Below are 24,349 nucleotides of genomic sequence, written 5' to 3' on the forward strand. Positions count from 1 at the left end.
TCAGCTTTAAGGGTTGACAGTGTCACAGCGTCTGCAGCACAAAGTAGCTGCTTTTCAAGAGAAGGTTTTCTTCAGCTTGGAAGATGAACTATAAACAGATGACACCCTTCAGAGGTATTTAAGGTCTCTTTTCAAAAAGAGTTTCAGTATCACTGCACTTTCTATACTTAAGGAATTAAATGTTGTAACTGACAGAGTATGCCTGCCATCAAAATGCAGGGTCTGTAAATCCACTGAACTTGGAGAAACTCCATTAAGTCATTGACAGTCTTTTCATTGACTTGGACCACCCTGGGTTTATATATAACTAACAAGAAAAAACAGGGGATCCAGATAAAGATGACTATATTTATTCCCTCAGTTCCAAGTGAATGGATTAGATTATCCTCTATTGCTGTTCACCACCTTATGACAATACTGATGAAAAACGAAAACAAGCCCTAAAAATCCTCTTGAAATGGGTGTGCTCCATTGGTAGGCTGAAAACAGAAAAGCTCACAATGCTAAGCACAAGTGTGCAAGACTACTATAGCTGTATCAAAAGCAAGAGCAGCAGCAGGAAGGCAGAGAGGCAGAGGCAAGATTTACACTGGTTCACAGGAAGAAGTGAAACTGGTCTCCAGTAAGCCACCACCGTCTATCAGTTCATAAGCAAAATACACCAGCAGCAAGGCAAATTTCTTGCCTCCCGGAGCTCAAATACCAGGTTCTTTGCTGTATCCTTTATCCACCATAACAGAGGAGTAGTTAGGCTTGATAGTAAGTTGTGCTTAATGCAAAGGGATATCCAGTGTGTGCCTTTTCAGGTTTACAGCAGCAGTTCTGCTTTCTGGTAACAGATCTGTATGAAGCACCCACGACATCAAAAAACTCATAGAACAGCCGAACTCTAAAATTGGTTCCTCATTTTCTAACTAATTCAATAAGCAAACAAAATTTTCTATCAGTATAATGAATCTTGTTAGCAATCTACAAGCAATCCAAGCTAAACAATTCTGACAGTCATTATTGGCATAGATTCATTTTAACATTACAACTATACATGTATAACGTACAAAAAGGATATTACTATTAATATGCAAACCCATTATGCATTAAGATACAGACTGGCTCTGTCTGAATGCTATAACTTGTAGCAAAAACTGGATTTTAACAAGAGCAGTGCCATAGTAGTAAGTGATGATAAGTATTTTTATTTTTTTTTTTCCCCCTACAAGTGGATTCTCACCCATACAGAAACTCCTCACCGAAGACTAAATCAAAATTATTGCAAGTTCTTAAGAGCTATATCTGGTTTTTTTTGCACAGGGTATTGCTGGCATTCTGCCAGCGTCCAAGAAGCCTATGCTAAGAATTACACATTCATGACTGCAAATATACTCCTACACAGGATTAGTTTCAATACAAGAATTCACGAGAAACATGAGTTATTTCTTCATCTACATTAAATCAACAATATGTTGATGTTGGGTACGCCCCTTGTTTTCAAGAAATAATGAAGAAAAAGAAAAGGCACTCTCATGCCTTCAAAAGACATTTAGCCACAAGGAAACAGCATCTCACTACATCAGCGCATACCAAGAGGAAGATAACAGGTGCACCCATGGATATTGGGTGGGGAAACTGAGCTTTTAAAACAGACAGACTGCACATATAAATGCAAGGTAGCACAGGTTGGGACTACATTCATTACTGTGGTCAGATGCTACAGCAGCACTCCAAAAAAAAAAAAAAAAAACAAAACCACCCAAACAAAACCACAAACATATTCCAGACTGATGGGAAAACATATGTATTACTGCATCTGTAAACCCGGTAGATGAGAAAGGTACTGGCTTTATGGAGCAGCGGCTTGGTAAGGATTTGACAAAAACTGAAGCCTGCCTCCAATTATAGTGGATGCCAGAATGAAAAGGAGTATTGATCACTTGTCTCGTTGATCTTACTGGATCCTGATATTTGGGATCCAGGGCAAGTGCAATGGTATTAAAAAGTAGACCCATAACACGCTCTGTTTTCAGTAGGATCCTCTTTCTGCCCCTCCAAATCAATATGGGCCAGAAGATGTGGGGTAAAAAACAGGAGCCTGACTGAGATCCAAGCAAGCCACTCACCCACCATCTCATAAAATGTTATTCCAGGTGTATAGAGCCAAGCTTTTCTACTTTCCTTGTGGCATGATTTAATAGCAAGAATAAATCAGTAAGGACATGGGAGGTTTGTTTTCATGCTCTTTGGAAAATGAAGAATCATGCCTTCCAATTTCGTAAGTCCCCTAAACTTAATACTAATAAAGAGAAAAGCTATGGATCTGATACATGACATTGCTGAGCCTGAGGGTTTAACGGAGTTTTTTCTGTATTAGAGTTAAAAGAAAAAAAACAAAATTGAAAAGTAAAAACACCTGAATTGACACAAAGAAATACATATAAAATGATCTAGTTTTAAACTCAAATGGACTATTAAATAAGAAATTAGAACAAAAACCTCCCTATTGGCAATTTCAGTGTAAAGGGACAGAATAGGAACCAAGACTCAATATCCAAATAGTTTCCGTATGTTCCAATAGATTCTTTTTTTCCCTTTTTTTTTTTTAGCCAAGACTTGTAATGGCTGGATGAAAAAGTGAGTTTAAGGGAAATTTTTTGTTTTGCCCTATTTAGATAAAGTGCAGTCAAGGTCGTGTTAGGAGACACTGATTGTGGTGGCAACAAGTTAGAAGCTTAGCAGAGAAAGTTAGTCCAAGTGGATTCTACAGGCCTCACCCTGGACACGCTGTTTGAAATGTGCCCTTTCATCTCCTGAAGAACAACAGTTTCATGCATTTACACACACAGTTCTCCTTGTTTCATTTCTTTGAACTTTCTCTTTATTCACAGCTTTCTTCCCCCTTCAAACATCCTTCAAGAGCTGTTTTTGCTCTTAATTCTCAGGAGAAACTTTAATAAGATACCTTTTCCAGGAAGAACAGAGCAGTTGTTTTTAGCAGTATAAACCAGCTGAAAACAGCAGAAAATTAGGAGAAAGCAGAAGAAACTAATGCCTGTGCTCACCCCGGTGCTGCTGTGAACGGCTAGGTGAGCAAAGGCGCAGACTTGTGCTGGCTGGGGGGCTGGGGGCAGCCCTCCCCACAGCACATCCTCCTGCTCTCCAGCCCAGCAGTGCAATGAACGGCAGCAGGAAAGTGAAGCCAAAATTAGCAAGAGGGGTAACAAAAGCCAGCTGCCATGCAAACTGCAGAGAAGCAGTTTACACACTTATGTGATAGGTGTTCACCTTAATTATCTGAGATGTTCATCATATTGACCAGTCACTGCAATAGCAGCACATCGCAGTCTGCAGCTCACTGATCCTCCCATGTTCTGGAAATGAAGGAACTGCTGTCCAGTTCCCCAAAAGAGGATCTGGAATCAGCTGTGTCACTTGGGAGGGGTGGAAGTCGATATAAGAGTCAGGAGAAGTTGTAACACAGCTGAAATCAATTCATGACTTCACCACAGATCACAGCTAAGTTTTGCTCTTTAACTGTTCGTGTTGGTTTGCATATTTTATTCATTTTTATCTTTGAAGTTGTTCTTTGGAGTAATTTAAACATAGTAACAGTAAAGTATGTGTTTTGAAGTTCCTTTCCTAACAAGGTAGATGTTTTGAAACTCCATATATGTATATTTAATGCCAAATAATCATCTTTTTGCTCCCTCCGGTAAATGGGCAAACAGACCGCAGGATCATTAGTCATACAGATATCAGCATACATCAATAAACAAAAACCCAAGGGCCTTTTATTTTTTTTTTTTTTCATTAGATACGCTTACATCCCCACTTTGATGAACTGTGAAGATTCACATAGGATAAACAAAAAGCAATTCAATATAGGACACTGCACTAAGGGAACTAGTTTGAAATACATTATCTGTAAGGACAGAGTGTGTCAAGGTTTATAAGCCAAGATCAGCAGCATCTCCATTTCTGTAGCTGTGATGTTATTTCATAACATTGAACTGCAGACAAGTCTTGAAAGAACTGTCTTTTTGCTTATAAGCAGAGCACAAAAATATTGCTTTCTACAGAGCCAGAATATCTGTGGATCTATGTTAGCGATAGGTTAAAAGTAACACTCTCAGAACTGTTTAACAACTTGTTTTACATTCACAGTGTGCTCTTACTAAAATCCATCTTGAAATAAACTCACCTACAGGATTCCCAAGCGGATTTTAGAAGCACACCGTTCCAAAGGTCTACCAATAACATTCAAGCAATTGAAGCAAACAGATAACGTCAGCATCAAACGCATGCCCAGCCTCCAAACAGTAGAAATGTATGTCAGGATGGAGACCTGCAGAGCTGATGAGATGGGTTAGGCAACTGGAAATGCTCAATTCAGGCTGTTCAGCAAGTTATGCCTGGCCCAAACTCTTGTCTCTGCAAGTGCTGACTAACTCCAAACAACATTCTCAATGACTGCAATATAACCATGTTAAGTCAGGGATATATATCAATTATGGGTACTCCAGGCTTCCAAGCAACCCTGCTCCATCAAATCATCTGGCATTTCGCAATGTGAAAAACAGCGTATTGCTTGACTTCTTGATGGTTCTCCATTCTGCCAACTCCCCATGGCTACTAAACTGACATTTAGGACATATCCTAATTGAAGGGAGATGAACTGAAAAACATGCAAAGAGGGGCTAACAGGATGCACACGGAAAGAGAAGAGTCTTACAAGGCCATAATAATTTGCACTTTAAAATACAAGCAACATTTTCCTTGTTACTGCAATGGTCTTTGGAAACTAAGTATTTTACCAGTAGAGTAATTAGCTGAATGACAAACATTTCTCTATTAGCAAACTCAATGACAGTCAACGCCAACTTGACTATTGAAAATATTGAACTTTGAGAGATGTGAATCGACGAATTTGCAGTGAACATCATCCCTTTCATACTGTGTCTCTTTCTGCAGTAACATTTGCATATAAACACACATCTATTATTAGATTTTTTTTCCAGCAAGTCATTTGGTAGACCTGGTGTTAATATGGTTTAACATAAGAAACCTTCCCATTCATCCTGAATCCTTAAGGTTACCTTCTTCATAGGCAGTAAAAACAAAACCTGCTTTCATCTAAGTTGCTTTTAAATATGACCCAAAAGAACTGAGATGACATGAAATAAAAATGTAAGAAAGATTAAAGGATAAAAAAGTCCTTCAACAGATGGGTGAGAAATCTTTCATCCTTGTAGAAGGAGGTTATGTACTTCTCCACACAAACCACTGCCAAGGCCAAAGTGATCTGAGAGGAGCTTTGAGGGTGTCACACCAATAGCTCTACAGATGTTGCAGCTCATGCTCCAAGTATTTATTTGCAGGACTCCAACCGGTGATGTTTACAGCTTTCTCCACATTACTGCTCATGTTATAAAACACCAGCAGTGCCTGGGAGACCAGGAGAACCCTCTGCTACTTAAGAGTCAGCGACCCTCCTTGGTCTGAATGTTACCTTATGTGTTACCTCAAAGGTTTTTTTTCCTACTTAAAAAAGACCGTATTTGAATTCAACACATCAATCCAGAAGATTTGCATGCTTTGCAATTTAAAAAGATTCAACTTCAATAAGGGTAAAATGATTGTTGTTTTTCAAAAGAACATTTTACTGTGTGTTATCTATGAATGAAGTATTGGGATGTTTTAGCCTTCTGCTCTTGTACTAGATGTATCTCAGATATTTATTACGATTCAAAGGATAACTATTAAATCGTATAAATGTAACACAAAACTATAGCAAGATACAGTTATTAGTCCCTATCTTTCTTACCTTATATCAACTGAAAAACCTTTGAGGAAGAAATAATTTTTAACAGACTAAAAACTAGGCTTTTTTTTTAGCTTCAATACTCGTTTAACATAACTCTGAACATAATGAAATTGATTCATTCTACTATGAATAATATGCATGATGCCAGTCACCAGTGCAAGTGATTTATTGCATGAAAATTATTCATACATTTAAGTATTGCAATGTAGGAAATCAAAACCAGTGAGACTACACTTTGCAAAACATTTAGGTAGCTAATAACTTTTAATGGTTGGATTTTACCTCTTTTTTCCCCCACCACAGTATCCTCCATTACATCACTTTTAAAAAATGATTTGGCTTAGTCTATCTTTTAACTAGCAAATAATATATCTCATTTGAATCACAACTGTACTGAACAGTAATCAGAAACCCAGAGTTACATATGAGAGATTCATAAGTCCATACACACCTTCTGCAACAAGAAGTCATTTTTCTGACATTTATAATGTCAAATTTTGCCAATTCAGATGTGGTAGTGGCTAATCGCCCTTACAAGTAATTCCTCAAAGATAATACAGACTTAGCAGTAGGCATTGCAGAGAGTGGACTTACATCCTTCAAGCCATTTTAAGACTAAAGCCACATTTTCAACTTCAGGTATTTCCAGATGCCCAAAAGAGAGGCAGAGTCTGGAGGAAATGCTCCACTTTCCAGCTAATGCAGGATGCTCTGAACTTCACCCTCCTGCCCCATGCAGCATCGCTGCCGCACGCATTTGCTGCCAAAACGGAAGAGCTGGAAGTGCAAGCGCAGCATCGAGCAATGCCACAAAACACTACCCCTAATCCTCCTGTAGGGAAACAGCTCCCTGCTTCCTTCTCCCTCACTGTTTTGGGAGTCACACTTATTTACATGGCTTATACCACAGCAGTGGTATGGGCCAGACTGACACTGGTAAAGCACGGACCCAGCAGCAAGATGATATCTACTCAAGAATATTATTAAAAAGGTAGCTTTGCTCCAAGCAGTTTAAAGGGGAGAAAAGCAAAGCCCCTCTTATTTCAACCAGTAATTCTGTCTAAGTCTTGTATGATTGTTTCAGTGTCAGAAATGCCCAAGACCTCTTTCAGAAAGCAATCTGTAAAGTAGTCCTGCAGGAAAAATAATTTATATTTTTAAGTCTCTCAGGATTTTCTTTTTCTGTAGAAAAATGTTTGGATTTGGCAGAGACAATATTGGCACCTTTCATTTTACAGACTGGTTTAACAACATGGCTTCACTTTCTTTAAAGTTTTTGACTAAGGCAAAAGCAAATCATGGCCTTCTGAATCCCTGTATAAAGCTAAATCCACATACCTTACTCACAGCTATTTTTTCAGTGCACCTCATGCAGGAATTCAATCCTCCTGAGGGCTGCCAGAACATAAGCACCGGTTACAGGAGGATGGGGGATGAGAGAGGAGGCTGGCACAGCACACGCTGCACTATCAGCATAAGCAATCACAGATGGGTGACTGCATAGGCAAGCCACAGCATCAAGGTCTCTCTCTATCCATCCCTGCTTTACAGTTGTTGCAAAGAAACACATCTATTCACAACAGACCCACGCTATAAACCATTTGATGTACATGTTTCCATTAAAGCACATGCATATATGCTATCCTCCTTCCCAAAGTAGCGCTGACCATTCTGTAGGGCATGCACACCAGTACTTTAGGCACTATCAGCTGTGCCTGCCCTTTGCAACCCTGGTGATGCCAACATGCACCAAAATCACCAAGAGTCAACCGCTGAGGACAAAAACGGGAGCCTCATCTCTGCCTCACACGCACCCTGGCATTACTAGGGATGCTCAAGCTGAATGCATGCTGAACAAAGATCTCCAAGAAGAGCGAGGGACTTCTGCTGCTGCTGCTGCTATAAGCATTGACCTCGATAAGGTAAAGGAAAATTACTCAGAAGAGCTTAAGAGGCGGGAGAGAGAAGACCTGAAAAGCAGGCCAAGTTCCAAACACTGAGAACTAGCTGGGATATTGTCTGGTGGCGTAGGAAAAGCAAACCTCTGAACTGCTGAACTGGTGCAGTGATAACCTAGTGCTACTCCTCAGGAATAAACCGATGCTAAAGTAAACAAAGGTTTGACAAAAGCAGCAGCAATCATCACTAGTAACAGCAAGAATTTAAAGTTTCCACTTAAAGGAAAATTCATATTGCAGCTATTAAATCAGCATACCACAATGCATGCATTACTAATAACATCCTTGATGCATGCAAATATCTTCTGCTGGCTTTGAAAGCACAGCCCTAAATAGTAACTTTGGAGGAAAAAGGTTACTTTCATTCTTTCTCTGTTAAGATTTTGTATTATTTAAGATATGTATTGCATGCTTGGTTTCTAAATTCCATGTGACATTTGCATTTCAGAGCCTCTGTGGGTCTATTCAAGTGCAGTTCAAAACTGGAATATAGAGACTTATGCGTAGCTCTACACTGGAAGTTAGAGATTACTGTATATTGTTACCTCCGAGACAGCCAACAAATGATACCAGGAACAGCTGTTTCCACAGCAGCAGCATCTTCAGTCACCTAAATTCAGTAATTCTGGTTCAGTCTCAGGTGAACTGTATGTTTAGTCTTCCAGGTGGTAAGGTTTAGCCTGTTAAAAGAACAAACATAAAATTGAATCCTGTGATGATCCCTGACAACCGGCTTCCTTGTTAATGCACTTTTGAATAAATACAAAGTTGCCAGATCCTCCATGGTTCCTCCTCTTTCCTATGACTTGACCTTCAAAAGAAAGGTACATACATGTATCACATTTAGGTATGTATATGAGGTGTGCAGTAGGAGCAGAGCTGACAGGTAGGCTGATTTCGTGGTTCCTACTTCTCACCAACCTCCAGCATTTGTTTATTTGTAAGAAACAGCAGTTTTAAAGGACGAGAGAGTACATGAGGTACAATCATACCCGAAGTACAGTGGCCTAATGCATTTGTTACAAGAACAGCTTGCATTACACTTGCCTTGTTTGCACTGTGCTAGCAACAATCTGAACATGTGCAGTAACCGATTTAATTAAAGCCATGTCTAACCAATTCCTTTTTTCTTGTTTGTTTGTTTTCCATACTAGATCTGTGCTTGATAAGCATAACAGCATTGCATAAGTCTAAAGAGGAAAATCTAGCAACCAAAAAACACACCAGTGAGCACATCACACTCAAGTGCATCAGGTGTAATGAGATGCTATGAAATGATTTGCCAGCTTCCATTTCTATCTTTGTTACTGGGCAGATGATAAATGGTTTGCCAAGGTCTACTAGCCTGGGTATGACATTGTCATTTTACTTCTATTTTTTTTTTTCCTAAAAAAGAGCTTTACAGTAAGTTGTCTGAAGTTGTATGACATCTGCCGTCTTTATATTTTGTTTGTGTCACTTCCATGGCCTCCACTTTCTGCAGAGGAAGGGCAGCTGGGCAAGACTGGAGGTTCTGCAGTACAGAGACCAGACCAAATGGCTCCTTCTGGAATTAGTCTACAGATCAATACACAGAAATATTAAGGTCAAGAAAGCAACCATTAATTCTGAGGGGCCAAATCTGAGACGTCTGAACTTGTTTTTTTCCATGTGGACTCTATTTAACTTTACAGTTGAAAATTGTTAATACTTCTGTAAATCAGTTGTGTGAATTTCAAGCTAAACACGCCAGAAGAGACAATACAGATGGTCCCCTCTGACACATCCCCACCCTGTGATTTGCTAGGAGAATTTAATCTCCCCAGAAAAAACACTGCATGGCCCTTTGCCACAAGATCCGTATCTTTTCACATCCCACGATCCCGGCTCACGCAGGGTATCAGCTATCAGCTGACAGCAGCATCCTCTCCTCTGTACTGTCAGAGGCATTGCTTTCTATGCATTTCTATGCTTTTCTATTGCCCCCCCCCCGCCCCCTTTTCTACAACAGAAAATAAGCAAAACCAAAACCTCACCTTTTTATCAAGCAATACATATTGGTCATTCCCTGCCCTGTGTTTCCAAAGGCCATCTGCAAAGCCTTTATCCATGGATAGGAAGGTTATCCATGGACAGCCACAGACCAGCAGCAGGACAACCAAACCCCCATCCAGGACACAGCCCCAGCCATGCTGCTCAAGGACCTGATGGCCATGGGCAAGGCTGAAGCAACAGCTGTGCCAGTGCCACTCCACCCTGGCACAGGAGTGTCTCAGGATACCCCCTGTTTTGGGCTGCAATGCTAAATCCTGCCTAAGCATGACCATCCTAGCCCTTGGAAACCAGTGGTTTTGTAACAGTAACGTTTGCCCTGAGAAGTGAGGATAGCTGGAAGGGAAGGAAGGGGAGGAGGTAGAGTAGGAATACTAAAATAGGTCACTCTTATATGTCAGCTTTCTTGCAGTCTTACAAGGAAGAAAAAAAAGATGGAAAAGCTAAATTAATTTGATTTTGTTCTTTAAGTGCTCTAGGCAAAGCAGAGCATGATATCCATTTCAGGCCAGAAAAAAAGTGCTTTGGTAGAAGCTAGAAAAATTGAAAAGTTTTATATGTGGGTATAAAAATCACAAAAATACATCCCAACCTCTGCCTGCATTGTATTTTAATAAATTTGAATATCTAAGAGAGAATGGTAGTTACCAGCTAGCTAACCTTGTAAGATTTAAATTACTTTAAATGCTTTATTTTCTCTCTGTCCTGTAAGATTTTGCTAATCTAGGATCTATTCCCGAATGCTCCAAATTTCGTTTTTAAAACATAAGTACTACTGTTCAAATTCATAGCCTGAAGACAGATAAACATATCCTTATGCTCAATAACAGGTCAGTTCTTTACAAAGGAAGATACAAATTCATACACATACCAATTTAACACCAAGCACACACCAAAGTATAAAATTCTTAAAGTTTTTCCTCAGTTCATTGTTGAGCAATAGCCTTCCCATTAAAGACAAGCAGCCAAAAGGAGGTTTTCCCTGCTGACCATAGGCTCCCTGCTCCCCACTTCGACACCAGGGTAACCTCTGCCAAGTCAGATGATGATTTTAGGCTTTTTACAGACCCTCAGTGAGCATTTGTCACCAGAGTAAGATTTTTGCTTAGAAATTGCTCCACGGATCAAGTATTGAGCACCACTCCAGCTCAGCTTTACAGTAATCTTTAAAAAAAAAGCTATTGTATTAATCTGAAAATTAGACCCCCATCACAGGTAACAGACTAAAATCCATTATATTTGACAGGTTGCAGTGAGTTATTTTTCATAATATCCATATTCCTATTATCTAGCACATGGAAATAATCTGCATGAAAGCTACTCACTGCCAATGCAGGGATTCAAAATCAGGTGACAACGTTGAGCATCTTTGTCACCTTCAATCTTCTAGATAACCCTGGTTGTTTTTCAGATCATCCACACTTAGAAAGAGGAGAGGAAGATTACAAAAACAAGTCTCAGCTCCTTGCCATTTGATTGTAGTGTTTCAAATATGTCACATCTTTGAAGTGAAGAGTAATGTAATATAAATGGCAAAGAATAATTTTACCTCCCCCTCCTTTTCCAGAAGCAAAGGGGCAGATTCACAACATCATTTTGGTGCTTTTGGAAATAAATGGACTTCAATTACCACCACAGAAAATCAGCACTTTGTATGTAAAGGCCGGAAAGAATAAAGACAAGCAGCACCTGCTGTGATTGGAAAAAATGGTAAAGAAACAAAAGCGAGCAATACTCGTATAATATGTAAAAGGAAATATATTTGTATTTTTAAAATTAGAAAGCTTCCTAGTATTAGATAGTGCTCTGGTTTCAGGAGAAGACGAACATATTTCAAACAGTAAGAAAGGAAACCTGTGAAATGGTGCGAACACACCAGGAAAAAAACAACAGATTTAATTTCTTTATTATACATTTCTTTGACTTTCAGAGATAAGTAAACTCTCATGAGCTCCTCTGAGAAGTCTGCTGAAGGCAACCACAGGATAAGTGAGAAAAAACATGACCAGCCAAACAAATTACATGGAATGAAAAGCACACAAAAAAAATCAACTTGATTTTTCTTCCTTCAAAATTAGCTTTCCAAAACCTATGAACTTTCAGATCATAATATAGCAAGTGATAGACAAGAAAGAGATAGAAAGTTTGGGAAAGGTTCAAGAGTCAGTAATTTTATTCAGTGACTGTAATTTTTACTACCCAGCCCCGAGTGTAAAAAGCAGTAGTTCCCCAAAGGTGAAATTTTTATTTCTATATATAGAAATGGAACTTGTCAGATCTGGCTGACAAGTTCAAGTTAAACTTTGAGTTTGAGCTGGAGGAATTTGCAGCGTCACCGAGTCTAAATTAGTCAGGAATTCCTGGAACTCAGGAGACTGAGAACTTATTTTTCTGTATTGATCACAAACCACAAAATAAACTGATGTACTGACACTAGAGGTCAGCATATCTTTTCCAAGGGAAAGAATTATTACAAACTCATCTTGATGAATTGTGAGATTAACAGTCTAGTTAATGATAAATTCATCTCCATGGGGCACCATAAAAACGAGATGTGCTGATTAGTGTGGAATACGCCTCAACAACTTGAAGAAACCCATTTCTAGTTTGAGGGGAAAAAAAAACAAACCTGAAAACATCCATTTCTCATTTCCTTCAAAATGAAGTTACTTGCTGTGAAAAATTACCTAGCATGCTTTGTTTCAATGAGGAATACCTACATGGCGGACTCTTACCTTCCACATCACTGAACTAAGCCTCTGTCTCTTACAGTCCATATTCTAAGACTGATGGGAACGAGCACCATGATGAAAATATGCTTTAGAAAAGTGTGTAGTTAGCACACAAGCTCAGGGAAAAAAAAAAAAACAACAAAAACCCACCAACAAAAAACCACCCCCAACCTTTCAAAGATGCTACGATCATAGGCTTTGAAAATGCAAAATACAATAAAAATCTGTAAGAGCACTATGTTTGCACATAATTTATCAAGCTGGTCTTTCTGTCACACTAGCTAATTTCTAGACTTTGTTTCGATACCAAGATAGTCCAGTTCACTGGGATCTGTCTCTGTTGAGATAAATCCAAGACTAAAGGCATATGGAAGTATCAAGTCAAAGGCAGACCTATCCAATGCCAGAGTTGACCATAATTTTTTTATTTTTTATTTAATTTTTAAATCAAGTTTATATCTTTTATTTGTTCCATTGACACAGACATGGTGCGAGCTCAAGATGAGAGCTCAGAAGGGATCCGTCACTTGAAGTAGATATTTAATTCAACTCTGACATCATCCAACAGGCAAATCTACAGATTAAGGTATCCAAGAAATTTAATGTTAGAGATTGGAAAGGCTTTGAAAAAAACAAAAGGCAGAGAAACTATTGAGTGTTACAGAAACAGTACTGGCAGCATACTTCTGAAAGAAATGCAAATACTTCTAATACACCTGAAAGACTGTAAATAAATAAGAACCTACCAGTTAAAAGCTAAAAACCACTGACAAAGAATAGAGTTAAAAACCTGCTAAGCAATATGGTAGCTTGTTCCAAAGTAAAGTTTAAAATGGTGCTCCAAGGAAAATCGTGGTTGCTCTGAGTCCTTTGGGGTCTCATTAGATCTTTGTTCCACAGCTGCATGGTAGCACCACTCATTAGGAAGCAGCCTTTGCAGGCAGCAGTTGTGAGGCTGCCTGTGGCTCTTCCTCAGCCTTCCTCTCCCTACAGGGATACCAACAATAGACAAATCATCCTGATGAAGTTGGACTGTAAGTGCAAAAAGGAGGAAGAAAGTTTTAGAGAAACTTCACCATTACCAAGCACTAAGTAGGATTAAAGTAATCTCCAGTGTGTCATTAGCAGAGACTTAGTTAAAAGCATCATTTTAAACAAAATGATTTTACAAAAGCTTAAAGTAGAAAAACTAGCAACTGTTCTGTGGAGAGTTTTATTACAACTTTTCTTATCTCACTGCATTTATTGACTCTTCCAGCCACTGCCCCCTGTTTTACCTTTGCACTTGATTTAAATCTCTCCAGTGCACGGACCACACGGGTGGTTCTGGCTTACAGAGCATCTTCCTTTACGCTGGTCCCTCCTTCTCCCATTGCAACACAGAACATTTGTAGTAATTAAATGCCTGCTCTCCCTGTATACTCATCTTTCTACAGCGTCACAGAGCATCTCTACTTTATACCTCTTACTCATCACTACATTAAGATCTTCTCTGAATACACCAACAGATTTACTGACCTCTGTACCTGCAGTTCTTCCATTTAAGAGCTACAACCACTAAGGAAAGCACTAACTCAGCTAAGCCTTTTACTACAGGGAGTTATTCCATGTCAACAAAAGCAGTGAAGTTGCAAAAAGAAAATAATTAAGGAATGACATTTATCTTAAAGTCCTCAGGAATCCTACTTTATTTTAAGACCACCATCTTCCACAACTCCGTATCAACAAACTAAGTGCCTCTCTAAAGCTAGCCAGAGGTCTTTGCTTTGCACCACCTGTGGCGACAGCACACCTCAATCAATTTTGGGACACCCATGGGAACACTTCACAAAAGAGCCAGCTTTGCATTTGCCCTAAGTTTACCAGGATCTCTTCCAATTCTTCCAATTTAATCACTTATGTGAGACAATTTAAAATTAGTAAATCTTTTAAGCAATAGTAACTCCAGACCCAGCATACATGGAAGACTTAATCTGGACGCAGTGAATCAAGTTTGATGATACGTTTAGCTACTGTCACTAAAAACTAAATTATGCCTATTTTTGGTGTTAGTATAGTGAAGGTGTTACACTACTAGAGTAGGTTAGTTTTCCAAATTCAAAATATAGTTATTAAAAAGATAATTATATTTCTCTTTTCTACATTACTTAGGAAACATCCACACATTGGTAAATACCAAAGTTCATGAGACAAAACAGATCTGGACAAGAGTTCACTCCTGAGACCTTAAAACTTCTCCGTACTGTTTGCTTTTTTTGTCCAGCCAGTCATGGCTTGTGATTAACCAGTTTATGAGAAACAAAACAAAAATAGTTTGTTTTCTTTCCATAATATTTTGAAAAGTTTTAGTTACAGAAGCTGCTTGTATCAAAAACAAACAAGACTTCTACTCACAGAATAAACAGAATTAAGACACCTATTAGACAAAACACCTGCTATGACAATATTAACCACACAGGCATCAGCCAAGGCATTTGATTTCAAGTGAAAAGAGGATGGTTCCGATAAGGATGCAAGAGCGGATTCTGTCCTTGCTGCCGAGGGATGGCTCTCGAGCCGAGGGGCAGACTTTAGGTTTGCTGCAGTGTCCATCTGCATAGACTGTGTGTGCCCTGGTTACCATCAAGTGCTCTTCCAGTTTCCAAGTAAAATCTTATCTTCGGTGCTGAAATCAGGAAAGGGCACTTTTATAGCACACGAAGACTTTCAGGCTGCAACTTCTTGGCAAAAATTATTTACCTACAGTAATCAGGAATCTTGTCTATTTAGCACAAAGAAAAGTTTGAAATTCCCTACAAGTGTTACTATAATTTAAAATATATAATTCATACTCAGCAGCAATTGCCAAAAGCTAACTTCTGCTGCTACTTTAAATACCTCCATTTATTACCATTATACAGATCATTCCTCTATACTTCAGTAGATTATTAAATGCCTTCCCAACCCATGCTACAGAACGTCAGTGCAACAGCCTCTTGCATTTCAAAACCCTATGATTAACGTACTGTAATGTTAAAATTGCAATGCACCCTTGATGACACAACCCGTGCTCTGTCCATTAATTCTTCCTTTCTTGGAATAACAATATTTCAAACCAATAACTAACTTCAAAAAGCCTTAATATTTTTTTTCCAGAAGAGTGACCTGTCACAAATAAAGTATTTCCTCTGTTATTTTCAGGTCCTTATTCCTATAATTTGTATGCCTGAGGCTTCTCCCCTGTAACTTATCAGTTTCAGACACCCTTTTGATAACACATATAGGTCATCACCTTCAAGCAGGCGTTCCAAGACAGGTACTTCCAGGGGTCAGAAATTCTTTGAACCCTGATGACAAGATGTCACAAATCACTTCAAAATAATCTAAGGCTCTAGAATTATGAAAAATAAATCAAAGCTACTGGAAAAATCAAATATAGAGTTGGATGAACTACATCTTGTGTAGCTGCAGCGGGGGGAAAGGGGAGGACCCGACTACCTGATTTCTGTTTCCATAGCTCAGATGCCTACAGTGTCTGCATTTGCACTACCATCTCTCCAGGGCTGACAAGGGTTACTTGCTGACCATTAGCATGGTGAGTCTTGGGGTGGCAAGAGATGTTGCTGATGAGCCAGTATTTAATCTCTGAAAGTAAGACTGACCTTTGGCACATAGGGTTACTTTTATTAGCCATTCCCCCTTCCCACATAAGGAGCCTTTGTATTAACGTATGGAGAGTGGTCTCTGGTGAGACACAAATAGAGTATTTCTTTCAAAACACCTTTAGTTCCATCTCCTACAAATCATAATTTCAAATCATAATTTCCAAAGCTGCTTTCATCCTGCATGGTTGCCCAAATATAACTCATCCCTTTCCATTGCATACATAATTTCACTTTGATATTCCCTGGCCAGAACAAAGTTGATCTGTCCATCTTGCCTTGTCCCAGCTGGCATTAACATCCACCTTCTGCAGAGCATCACCCAGGGACCCTGTGAATACTGATCAGGGTTTTCTGACCTGGCTCCCAGGGTTTCCTACAGCAATTTGTAATTAGATCCCTCCTCATCAAAATTTTAAAGACTGGTAAATTTCCAATAATCCTGCTGCCCACAGTAATACCATCTCATTCAAATATCATTTTATAAGCAGAACTTGTCATTATACTTCACGTTTCTCCCATGTAGAAGGGCAGTATCTACATAAAATCAGGGTATAGGACAAGCGACACTCATTCTACCTCTGAATAGGCTTCAAATCCCAGAAACTGGAATTCAGGCAGTTCAACTTACTTGAACTGAGGCATCCAGGGAGCAAAGAAATGCCACAGAGTAACAACAGACTGCCTTCAAAAACTTGCGGAAGCAAAAGACCCAACGCAAACCCCCAAGCATTTCCTAAAGTCTTCCCCCAACACAGAAAGATTCAAAAAATTAATCAGAACAAAAACCCTAACCATAGACAGCCCATTAAATGCCACCAGACAAAACAGTAATGTAGCCAATCCACTTAAAAATCATTGACAATACATCAGTCTATTAGGGTGTTGCAACTCAAAAGCACACAAAACTCAACATAGAAACACTCTCAACACCAGACAGCACCCAAATTTACACCAACAGGCCCCTCTATTTAACTACGTGGAACAGATTTTCAACCTTTCACTGATAAAGAAGTTACTCTGATTTACAAAGCCTCTTATAACAACTATCACTGCCCTTAGTATTAAAATGTACATTCTAGTCTTTCTAGTCTCTCTCACTACAGCAGACTGTACAGAAACTCAACTTTTCAATCCCATTACACTAAGAATTTGAACTGCAACATATTAGAAAAAAATCATAAAATCGTTTACGTTGGAAAATACCATAAAGCATTCTGTGTCTAATAACTTTAGAGCTGACAAATTAAACAGTCACTTCGGGCTTGGAAATCTCGATTATAGGTTTTATAGGTTAAACAGGAAAACATGTTTCTAGCTATGTACATATACATACACACAAACATATTTACAGCTAGCTATATATACACATATCTAAAAGATAGATATATGTAACAATCTAACAATGTATATTAAATGGACAACTGTAGAAAAATCCCTTCCCTCTCACCCTCTCCTTCCTCCCTCCAGAAGTCTCCTATTAATGCTCAAGTACTTACAGGAAAAATTATTCAATTTTAATGTCATTTTTGGTATACACATAAACAATTCTATGATTCTATAATATAGATTCTATGATTCTATAGTACAGGCAACAAACCCTCAATGCATGACCATGTTTTCTTTAGTTACCTAAAACACTTAACCAAAACTTAAAACACGCCCTGTGTATTGCATTAATCAGGCATTTTCCAGAAAGAGCAATACAGTTACTTCTTTGCTTCCAATGGACAAGGGGGGAAAAAAAAAAAAATTCTTGAGAGATTCAAGGAGGGGAGCATCCAAGTACCTGGGCTCCACCTCTCCTGTCTCCAGGCCACCACAGGCTTGTGGCTTCCCACAATCACTTGGGCTCACCTTTGCTTTTAAAGGGAAAAGGTCTCCAAGATTTCATATTATAAAGGCTTTAATAATACATTTTAATGCAGGCTTTCCTCGCCAATTTATTCAGAGCAAGAAAGGGCAGCCTTTCCTGCCGCACGCTTCAGAGGTCTGATGGCCAGGTTTTCTGAGTTTGTTTGTTTGTTTTTTAACCACTAATTCAGCTTTTTTACATAACTTAGCAGGGAGTCATTACAAAGGATAATACATCAAAAACCCAAACAATTGTATTACATGACTCTAAGGCAGATGATTGCAGCCTACACAGGTCCTCAGGCACATTTCTACACTTATACATAGGTGTGAATTTAGTATTTCAGTATTACACTATGCATTTGTTTCTTCTTGACCAATACCAACGAGATAACCTCCCTGGACCAAAACTGACATAAAATTGATGCAGACTTGTTGGTGAGACACATTGCTTCACATGAGCAGCAATGAAAAGTTTCTTTCCATAAGCCTCACACAGGTTTCTTTTTCCTCCCCCCAAGTAGATGCAAGCCCAGGGGAAGGGATGACCTATGGGCAAGCTGACCTGAGACAGAACCCCTCGGGCATGTTTTCTGCCTCACGGCCAGACCAGCAGAGGAAGAAGCCTGTGGGTGAACACAGGGGATCCTTTGTTGTTTCTTCTTTAGCTATTAGATGTCTACAGTTTTTGCCACAGTAGGCAAGGGTGAGATGTCATATATATCACTGAACTAGCAGCAAATCCTTGTTTTTAAGGTCAGCACACATCTCTGAGTACAACAGGCTTTAAAGCAATATGCACAAGCTAGAGAGATTTTTATTGAAAACTTAACTCAGTGCTAAAACATAGAGCAGTTTGGGTGGGGAAGCCAACAGCAACAGGCTCCTCGTAGAATCATAAAATTGCCTAGGTTGGAAGCGAGCTTTCAGATCATCTAGTCCAACCATCAACCTCATTCTGACAAAAAAACAACTTGTTTTTTGGAGTCTGGAGAGTCTTCTCCTCCAAAGCTCAACGCATCCTTCAAACTTCCTCCAGCAATGGAGAAGCTCAGCATAACGCTGGGCCATGCACAGTGCTCTATGTCAAGGCAACTACTCATAGGGAATAACTCACATCAAACCTTACATGGCTGAAGATAACAGACAAAACAGCACTGGGGGAAGGTGACACTGCAGTCCCACGCTGAGACCTCACCCTGCGAGCTGAAGGACCAGCCCCATTTCCCCACGTGCTCCAGCCACAGCACTTGTTTACAGCTGACACGCAATGGCTAAGGAGATGTATTGTCTCTGTTTAATTGGAAAAGAAAAATTAATTCCCAACAAGTAAGATACCAAGAGAGCAAAATGGCATAAATCCTTTGAGTATTTAGGTAAACAATGCAAGGAAAAAAAAGCCTGAAATCTACATTTTATATACAGTCCTTCCAGCTTTTTCTTATTCTTTTGAAATATCTGTAGCCTGGGAATGGAGGAGCGAGATAGAAGAATTCACCAATTTTAGCAAGGAACTGAGCTTCAGGAGATAGGGCACAGGTACCCTTAATCTATCCTGTCTGTGATTATCTTACTCGAAGTCACATGCAAGAAAATAATCCCCTGCAGCATAGAGCACTGATGTGAAAGGAAAGAAAAGCTCAAAGCCACAGCTGAATGGTTATAGCTGAACCCATTTCAGTACTTTTTTTCCCTTCTATTTCTTACTTGAGACTAAGGCACCTTAATCTGCATTGATGTCTATGAAGCTTCACTTTAAAAGTTATTCAGCCCAAGAGACTTTCCTCTCTTATGAATAGAAATAAAATGCTCAAATATTTTTATGCAAAGTGGTTTTTTTTTAAGAAGGAACTATGAGATATTGCCTGAAAACTGGAATACTGCATTTCAGCCGAATTTCAAACTAAGAGCAGAGATATTAATCCCAAAGTTAGATTACAACAGAAAAAAAAAAACCCAAACCACTTAAACTGAACTAGCAAGCAGAATAATACCCATTAGAGAATATCATAAAGCCATTACAGACATTCAGTTGATTAGTTTGGCTGATTAGCTTGCACATGACAGTGCACCGTTTAACAGAATCGAACCATTTTATAGTTACTATTAAGACCACAGAATGCTTTTTTTTTAATTATTATTTTTATTTTAACATAACACTCCCCCACCTCTTCCCAGTCCTCATTTTCTCTGTTTTGTCCCCCACACACCCTTGCTCCACTTCATTACTGCAAAATTAATTCCAGCATTCGTTTAGATACACACTTGCTTCATTAACTCACCGCCGAAAAGGACAGTACCCAGACCCCTACGATGGAACGTAAAGGGGAAGAAGGAGAAAACACAATGAACATTGAAATGACAGCAGGTAATCTCTGTTTTGCGTAATTTAGAGATTATAATTATTATTTGGATATCCTTGTTACTCATGTCTCCAGGCAGGAAACTAAATCTCAACATAAGACCATAGTTTGAAAAAAGCAGAATACTAGAGGTTCAATTTCAACTGATACTTCCATTGATACTAAAAGAGGAATATCAGGGTCTATCCCAAGATTAATGTATACAACCGCTGTTGATCCATGGCCACAAAAAGCAGTTAAGTAAGTACTAGACTTGTTAACCAAACAACTGTGAAACACCTTTTATCCTTCTCACATAATGAGGCCTTACTTTCAGGCTAAGAAAAAAAAAAAACGGTCTTGACAAAAAGCAGTGTTTAAATTACTTATCAAGATCTCTTTAAATATCAGTAGAAGGTTAGATGTGATAAACACATTGGCTTTGCTGAGTAATTTCGATAGCTTTGCTTTAAAAAAGAAAAAAAAACACAAAACATAACCAAATAAAACCAACAAAACTGGAAGGAACAGAGAGCTACACTGAGATAACATCCAGTGGTGATGAACCTAGGAACATCTAAAGTACTGAAAAGTCAATTTCTTGACTTAGGAACTAAATTCCAATTAGGAAATCTCTGTCTGCCAGAGGTTTGAAAACCATGGAAGGAAAAGAAGATGGGGAGGGAGGTTAATTGGTCTGTAAAGTATTAAGAGTACCTTGATACAAAATGCCCTGACCAGAAACAATCCTGCAGAAGAGCCCTACAGAGAGAGCTCATGGAGCTTATGGCAGGGAGGGGGATGCAGAAGCCCACATTCAATTTCTGAGGTCCAGGAGTTTTATTTCATCCTAATAATAATCTTGTTCTGAAGTCATTCATAGCGCCAAAGCAGGTTTGAAATACAGATTCAGACAACCTACACTTGGAGCTAACAGAAAAGCTCTACTGCCCACATAAAACTTTACCTTTTCTTTAGAGAAGAAAAATTCTTTTCCGCCATGTCTAACAGGAAAGTAGCAACAAGCTCCAGACCCCAGAAGATGCTGTTTTTCTTTGGACCTCCAAGGTTCACTTCATGTCTTAATGCACTTGGCGTTGTTCTCACTATTAATCATGTACTGCAGACCAAGACAAAGCACTTTTCCAGAAGTGACCTCAAACTAAGTAAATTCATAATTCTTTAAGAACCAATAAACACACTGAACCAGAAACCTCAGCCCTTTGGCAGTGGGCTACAAGCAGCTGAGCTGCTTTCCTGCCTTTAGCAAGATTCACTACCACCTTTTCTTTAAAACACTGAGTGGAAACTGTTTATATAGTTTAACAACATACCTGTGTTTGGAGCCAGGAAAGAAAGGAAGAGGCCAGAAGACAACAGAAACCCTTTATGAACAGTAGAGACATGCTACACAACTTCAATCTGTCATTGGGTTTGTATTTTCCTGTGCTATAGCACATTTTTCTGGAGTTACCCTCATCAAGAGGAAAGATCATCTATGAAGAATGGGCACATGTGTGTCTCAACACATGTATTAGATGGGTTCTTACTCTTCCTCACAGGGAGAAGTTGGTCTAAGTTGAATACGAAATTTGATTAGTCAGATCTATGACATACAGCATGAAAGATGCTGCAATTACTAAAATATTTGACAGCTCTGCATCGTTCATTGTACAGGAGAGGGAAGGTGAAAATCAGAGCTTATGCTGAAACAGAGCCTTAAACAACACCGTATGCCTGGCTTTAAGTGGTATTAAAGCAAAACCACATAGAATAAACTCATCTACAAAATATCTCATACAGGAGTACTTGAAGCTGTGCCTACAATGCATGTGTTTAAGTTATAAAAAGTAATTTTAATGCTACAAAGAGTTTTGGTGCCTTTTTTGACTAACAAGACCATTAAATTCACCTGACGACACAAAGACTCCAGGAAGCAGGATTTTTTTTTTTTTTTTTTTTTTTTCAAAGCCTAATGTTAGAGGGGGCTTTCAAGACTTCTTTCACATTCCTGTAACATTAATTGGATCTACATATATTTGACTTAGTGGAAAGGAAGAATACCATAACAGAAGTGTGTCAATTGATGATAAAGCCTTGCTGGGATTTTCTTTCTAGAAATACCAGCATCTTTTAGTTAGAAAAGTCTAAGGTATGCAAAATTCCCAGTGAAACAAAGAAGGGTTGTGGTTTTTGTGGGTTTTTTTGTTTTGTTTTTTTTTTTTTTTTTTTTTTTTTTTTTTTTTTTTTTAGAAATCCTCCACATAATGCAGAGAAAACTTGTGGAATGTATGAGAATAATACATCACCAAGGACTCAGGAGGATTTGCAAAGGAACCAGATAAATAACACAAATAACAAGCGTGCCCAGAATTATAGTTGCCGGCATTTGTAAAATAAACAGGGGCTGGAGCCAGTGCTGCAGGACACAGTTTGTACCTGCTGGAGACAGGGGGAAGAACCGCCTGCGCAGAGGCTCAGACCACATCAGGCTTTTCGCACCCTTCTCCAGGTAATCAGGGTTGGCCATTTGTGCCAAACATCCACCCAAATACTGGCTGTGACTTCGCATGGTAACTCCAAGACTTCAATAGTGAGTGATGGCAAAAGGCGAGTCTAAGATAACTGGGGAGAAATTCACAGTTATTTCTGCAGCCAAAGCAAAACCTGACCTGGTTAGGGATAAAAAGGCAAGAAAAATACACACGAGCACTTTTTCCTATCCGTCAGTTCAGAATAACTTATCATATATACATTAGTACATTACGGGTTAAATTTTACATGCAGTGTAAGTATGTGTTACATCACTGCAATATTAGCATTCCTTTTGTGCAAATAAAAAAAAATCAGCTCTCTGCTGCAATACCTGTTTGTACTTCAGACAACTTCTCTTCACGTGTGCCATTTAGCTAGTTCAAATCACTCTGTAATACTACTTCCCAGGAAGTATAGGGATAAATTAATCCGAGAATGATATGTTCATTACCACCTTAATTAAGCTTATTGGACAAGTAGCTGAGTCTTTCAGAAAGGAGAAACGTGGATCCTTACGAATCCTAGAATTCAAGGAAATTTAAATTAGAATTGCAGACACTTACTGTCTGCAGTGCTTATTCCCCAGACTGATGCACTTTAAATTTTTCTGAAAATACAGCAGAAATGCTGATTGTTCCCTCTGTGCTGCAGGGAAACAAAGTATGGGACAAGATTCCCTTCGTTACAGTATTGTAAAGGGTCATAAGGATAACAGAGATTATTTTCTTCTGCTTATTTTGCCAAAATACCTGCAGAGAAAACACGTGATTTTCCCCTTCAGACAACGTTGTATGCATCAACTACAAATTCCAAGCCTAGTTCTCTTATAAATGTCACTGTAGACTGTTACCTGTTGGAAAGGGAGCATCCTTGGACACAAAAGGGAAAATATGTCTATGTTATTAGCGATATATACATGCAATTCTTTTCACAGTATAGCATAGAAAGCTTCAGGAAGCAGCTGGAAACTTCTACCATGACAGGATACAAGGTTCCCAGAAAGGCAGCAGATACCTGATGAGGAGTTAAAGGGATCAAATGACTCAGACCAGAACTCATGCCTACTCTGCATTAAGGAATTGAGACTATCTCAGAACGAAAGCAGACTGGAGAAAACTTCAGGTTTAATCTCATCAAACCTTACTGCTGTTTTCTAACAGTTTCACATGTTTTACTGATTTATTTTATTTTTTTTAATCACAACTATGTGAAAGGTCTGGGAGCTTTTTGTTCTTTCAGGATAACATACAGGCATGAGCAGTTAACTCTGCAACTTATCGAAATCTGTAACATTAGGATGTTGAGATGCTGGGGGAAGAGAAGATTGTATGTTAAAATAGCTCAACAGCAGGAAGCACGAGGCGGGGGAGCTTTGCAACTTCCTTAAGCTGCTTAACTTCAGATAAGGAGCTTATGCAACTTTCATAATTCTGGAGTACAT

At 38.9% G+C, this 24,349-nt stretch overlaps 1 protein-coding gene across 2 annotated transcripts in view; it reads right to left on the reverse strand.

Moving 5' to 3' along the window:
* Positions 1-24,349, reverse strand: part of CNTN3 (contactin 3) — a 113,901-nt gene that overhangs the window by 75,172 nt on the left and 14,380 nt on the right. For both annotated transcript variants that reach the window (XM_074603053.1, XM_074603055.1), the window contains exon 2: positions 8,319-8,453. In XM_074603053.1, the coding sequence (XP_074459154.1) occupies positions 8,319-8,373 (55 nt within the window). In that variant the 5' untranslated portion in view covers positions 8,374-8,453. The remainder of the gene's footprint in view (positions 1-8,318; positions 8,454-24,349) is intronic.

This window comes from Larus michahellis, chromosome 10 (assembly GCF_964199755.1).
Source record: "Larus michahellis chromosome 10, bLarMic1.1, whole genome shotgun sequence".
Classification (NCBI taxonomy): domain Eukaryota; kingdom Metazoa; phylum Chordata; class Aves; order Charadriiformes; family Laridae; genus Larus; species Larus michahellis.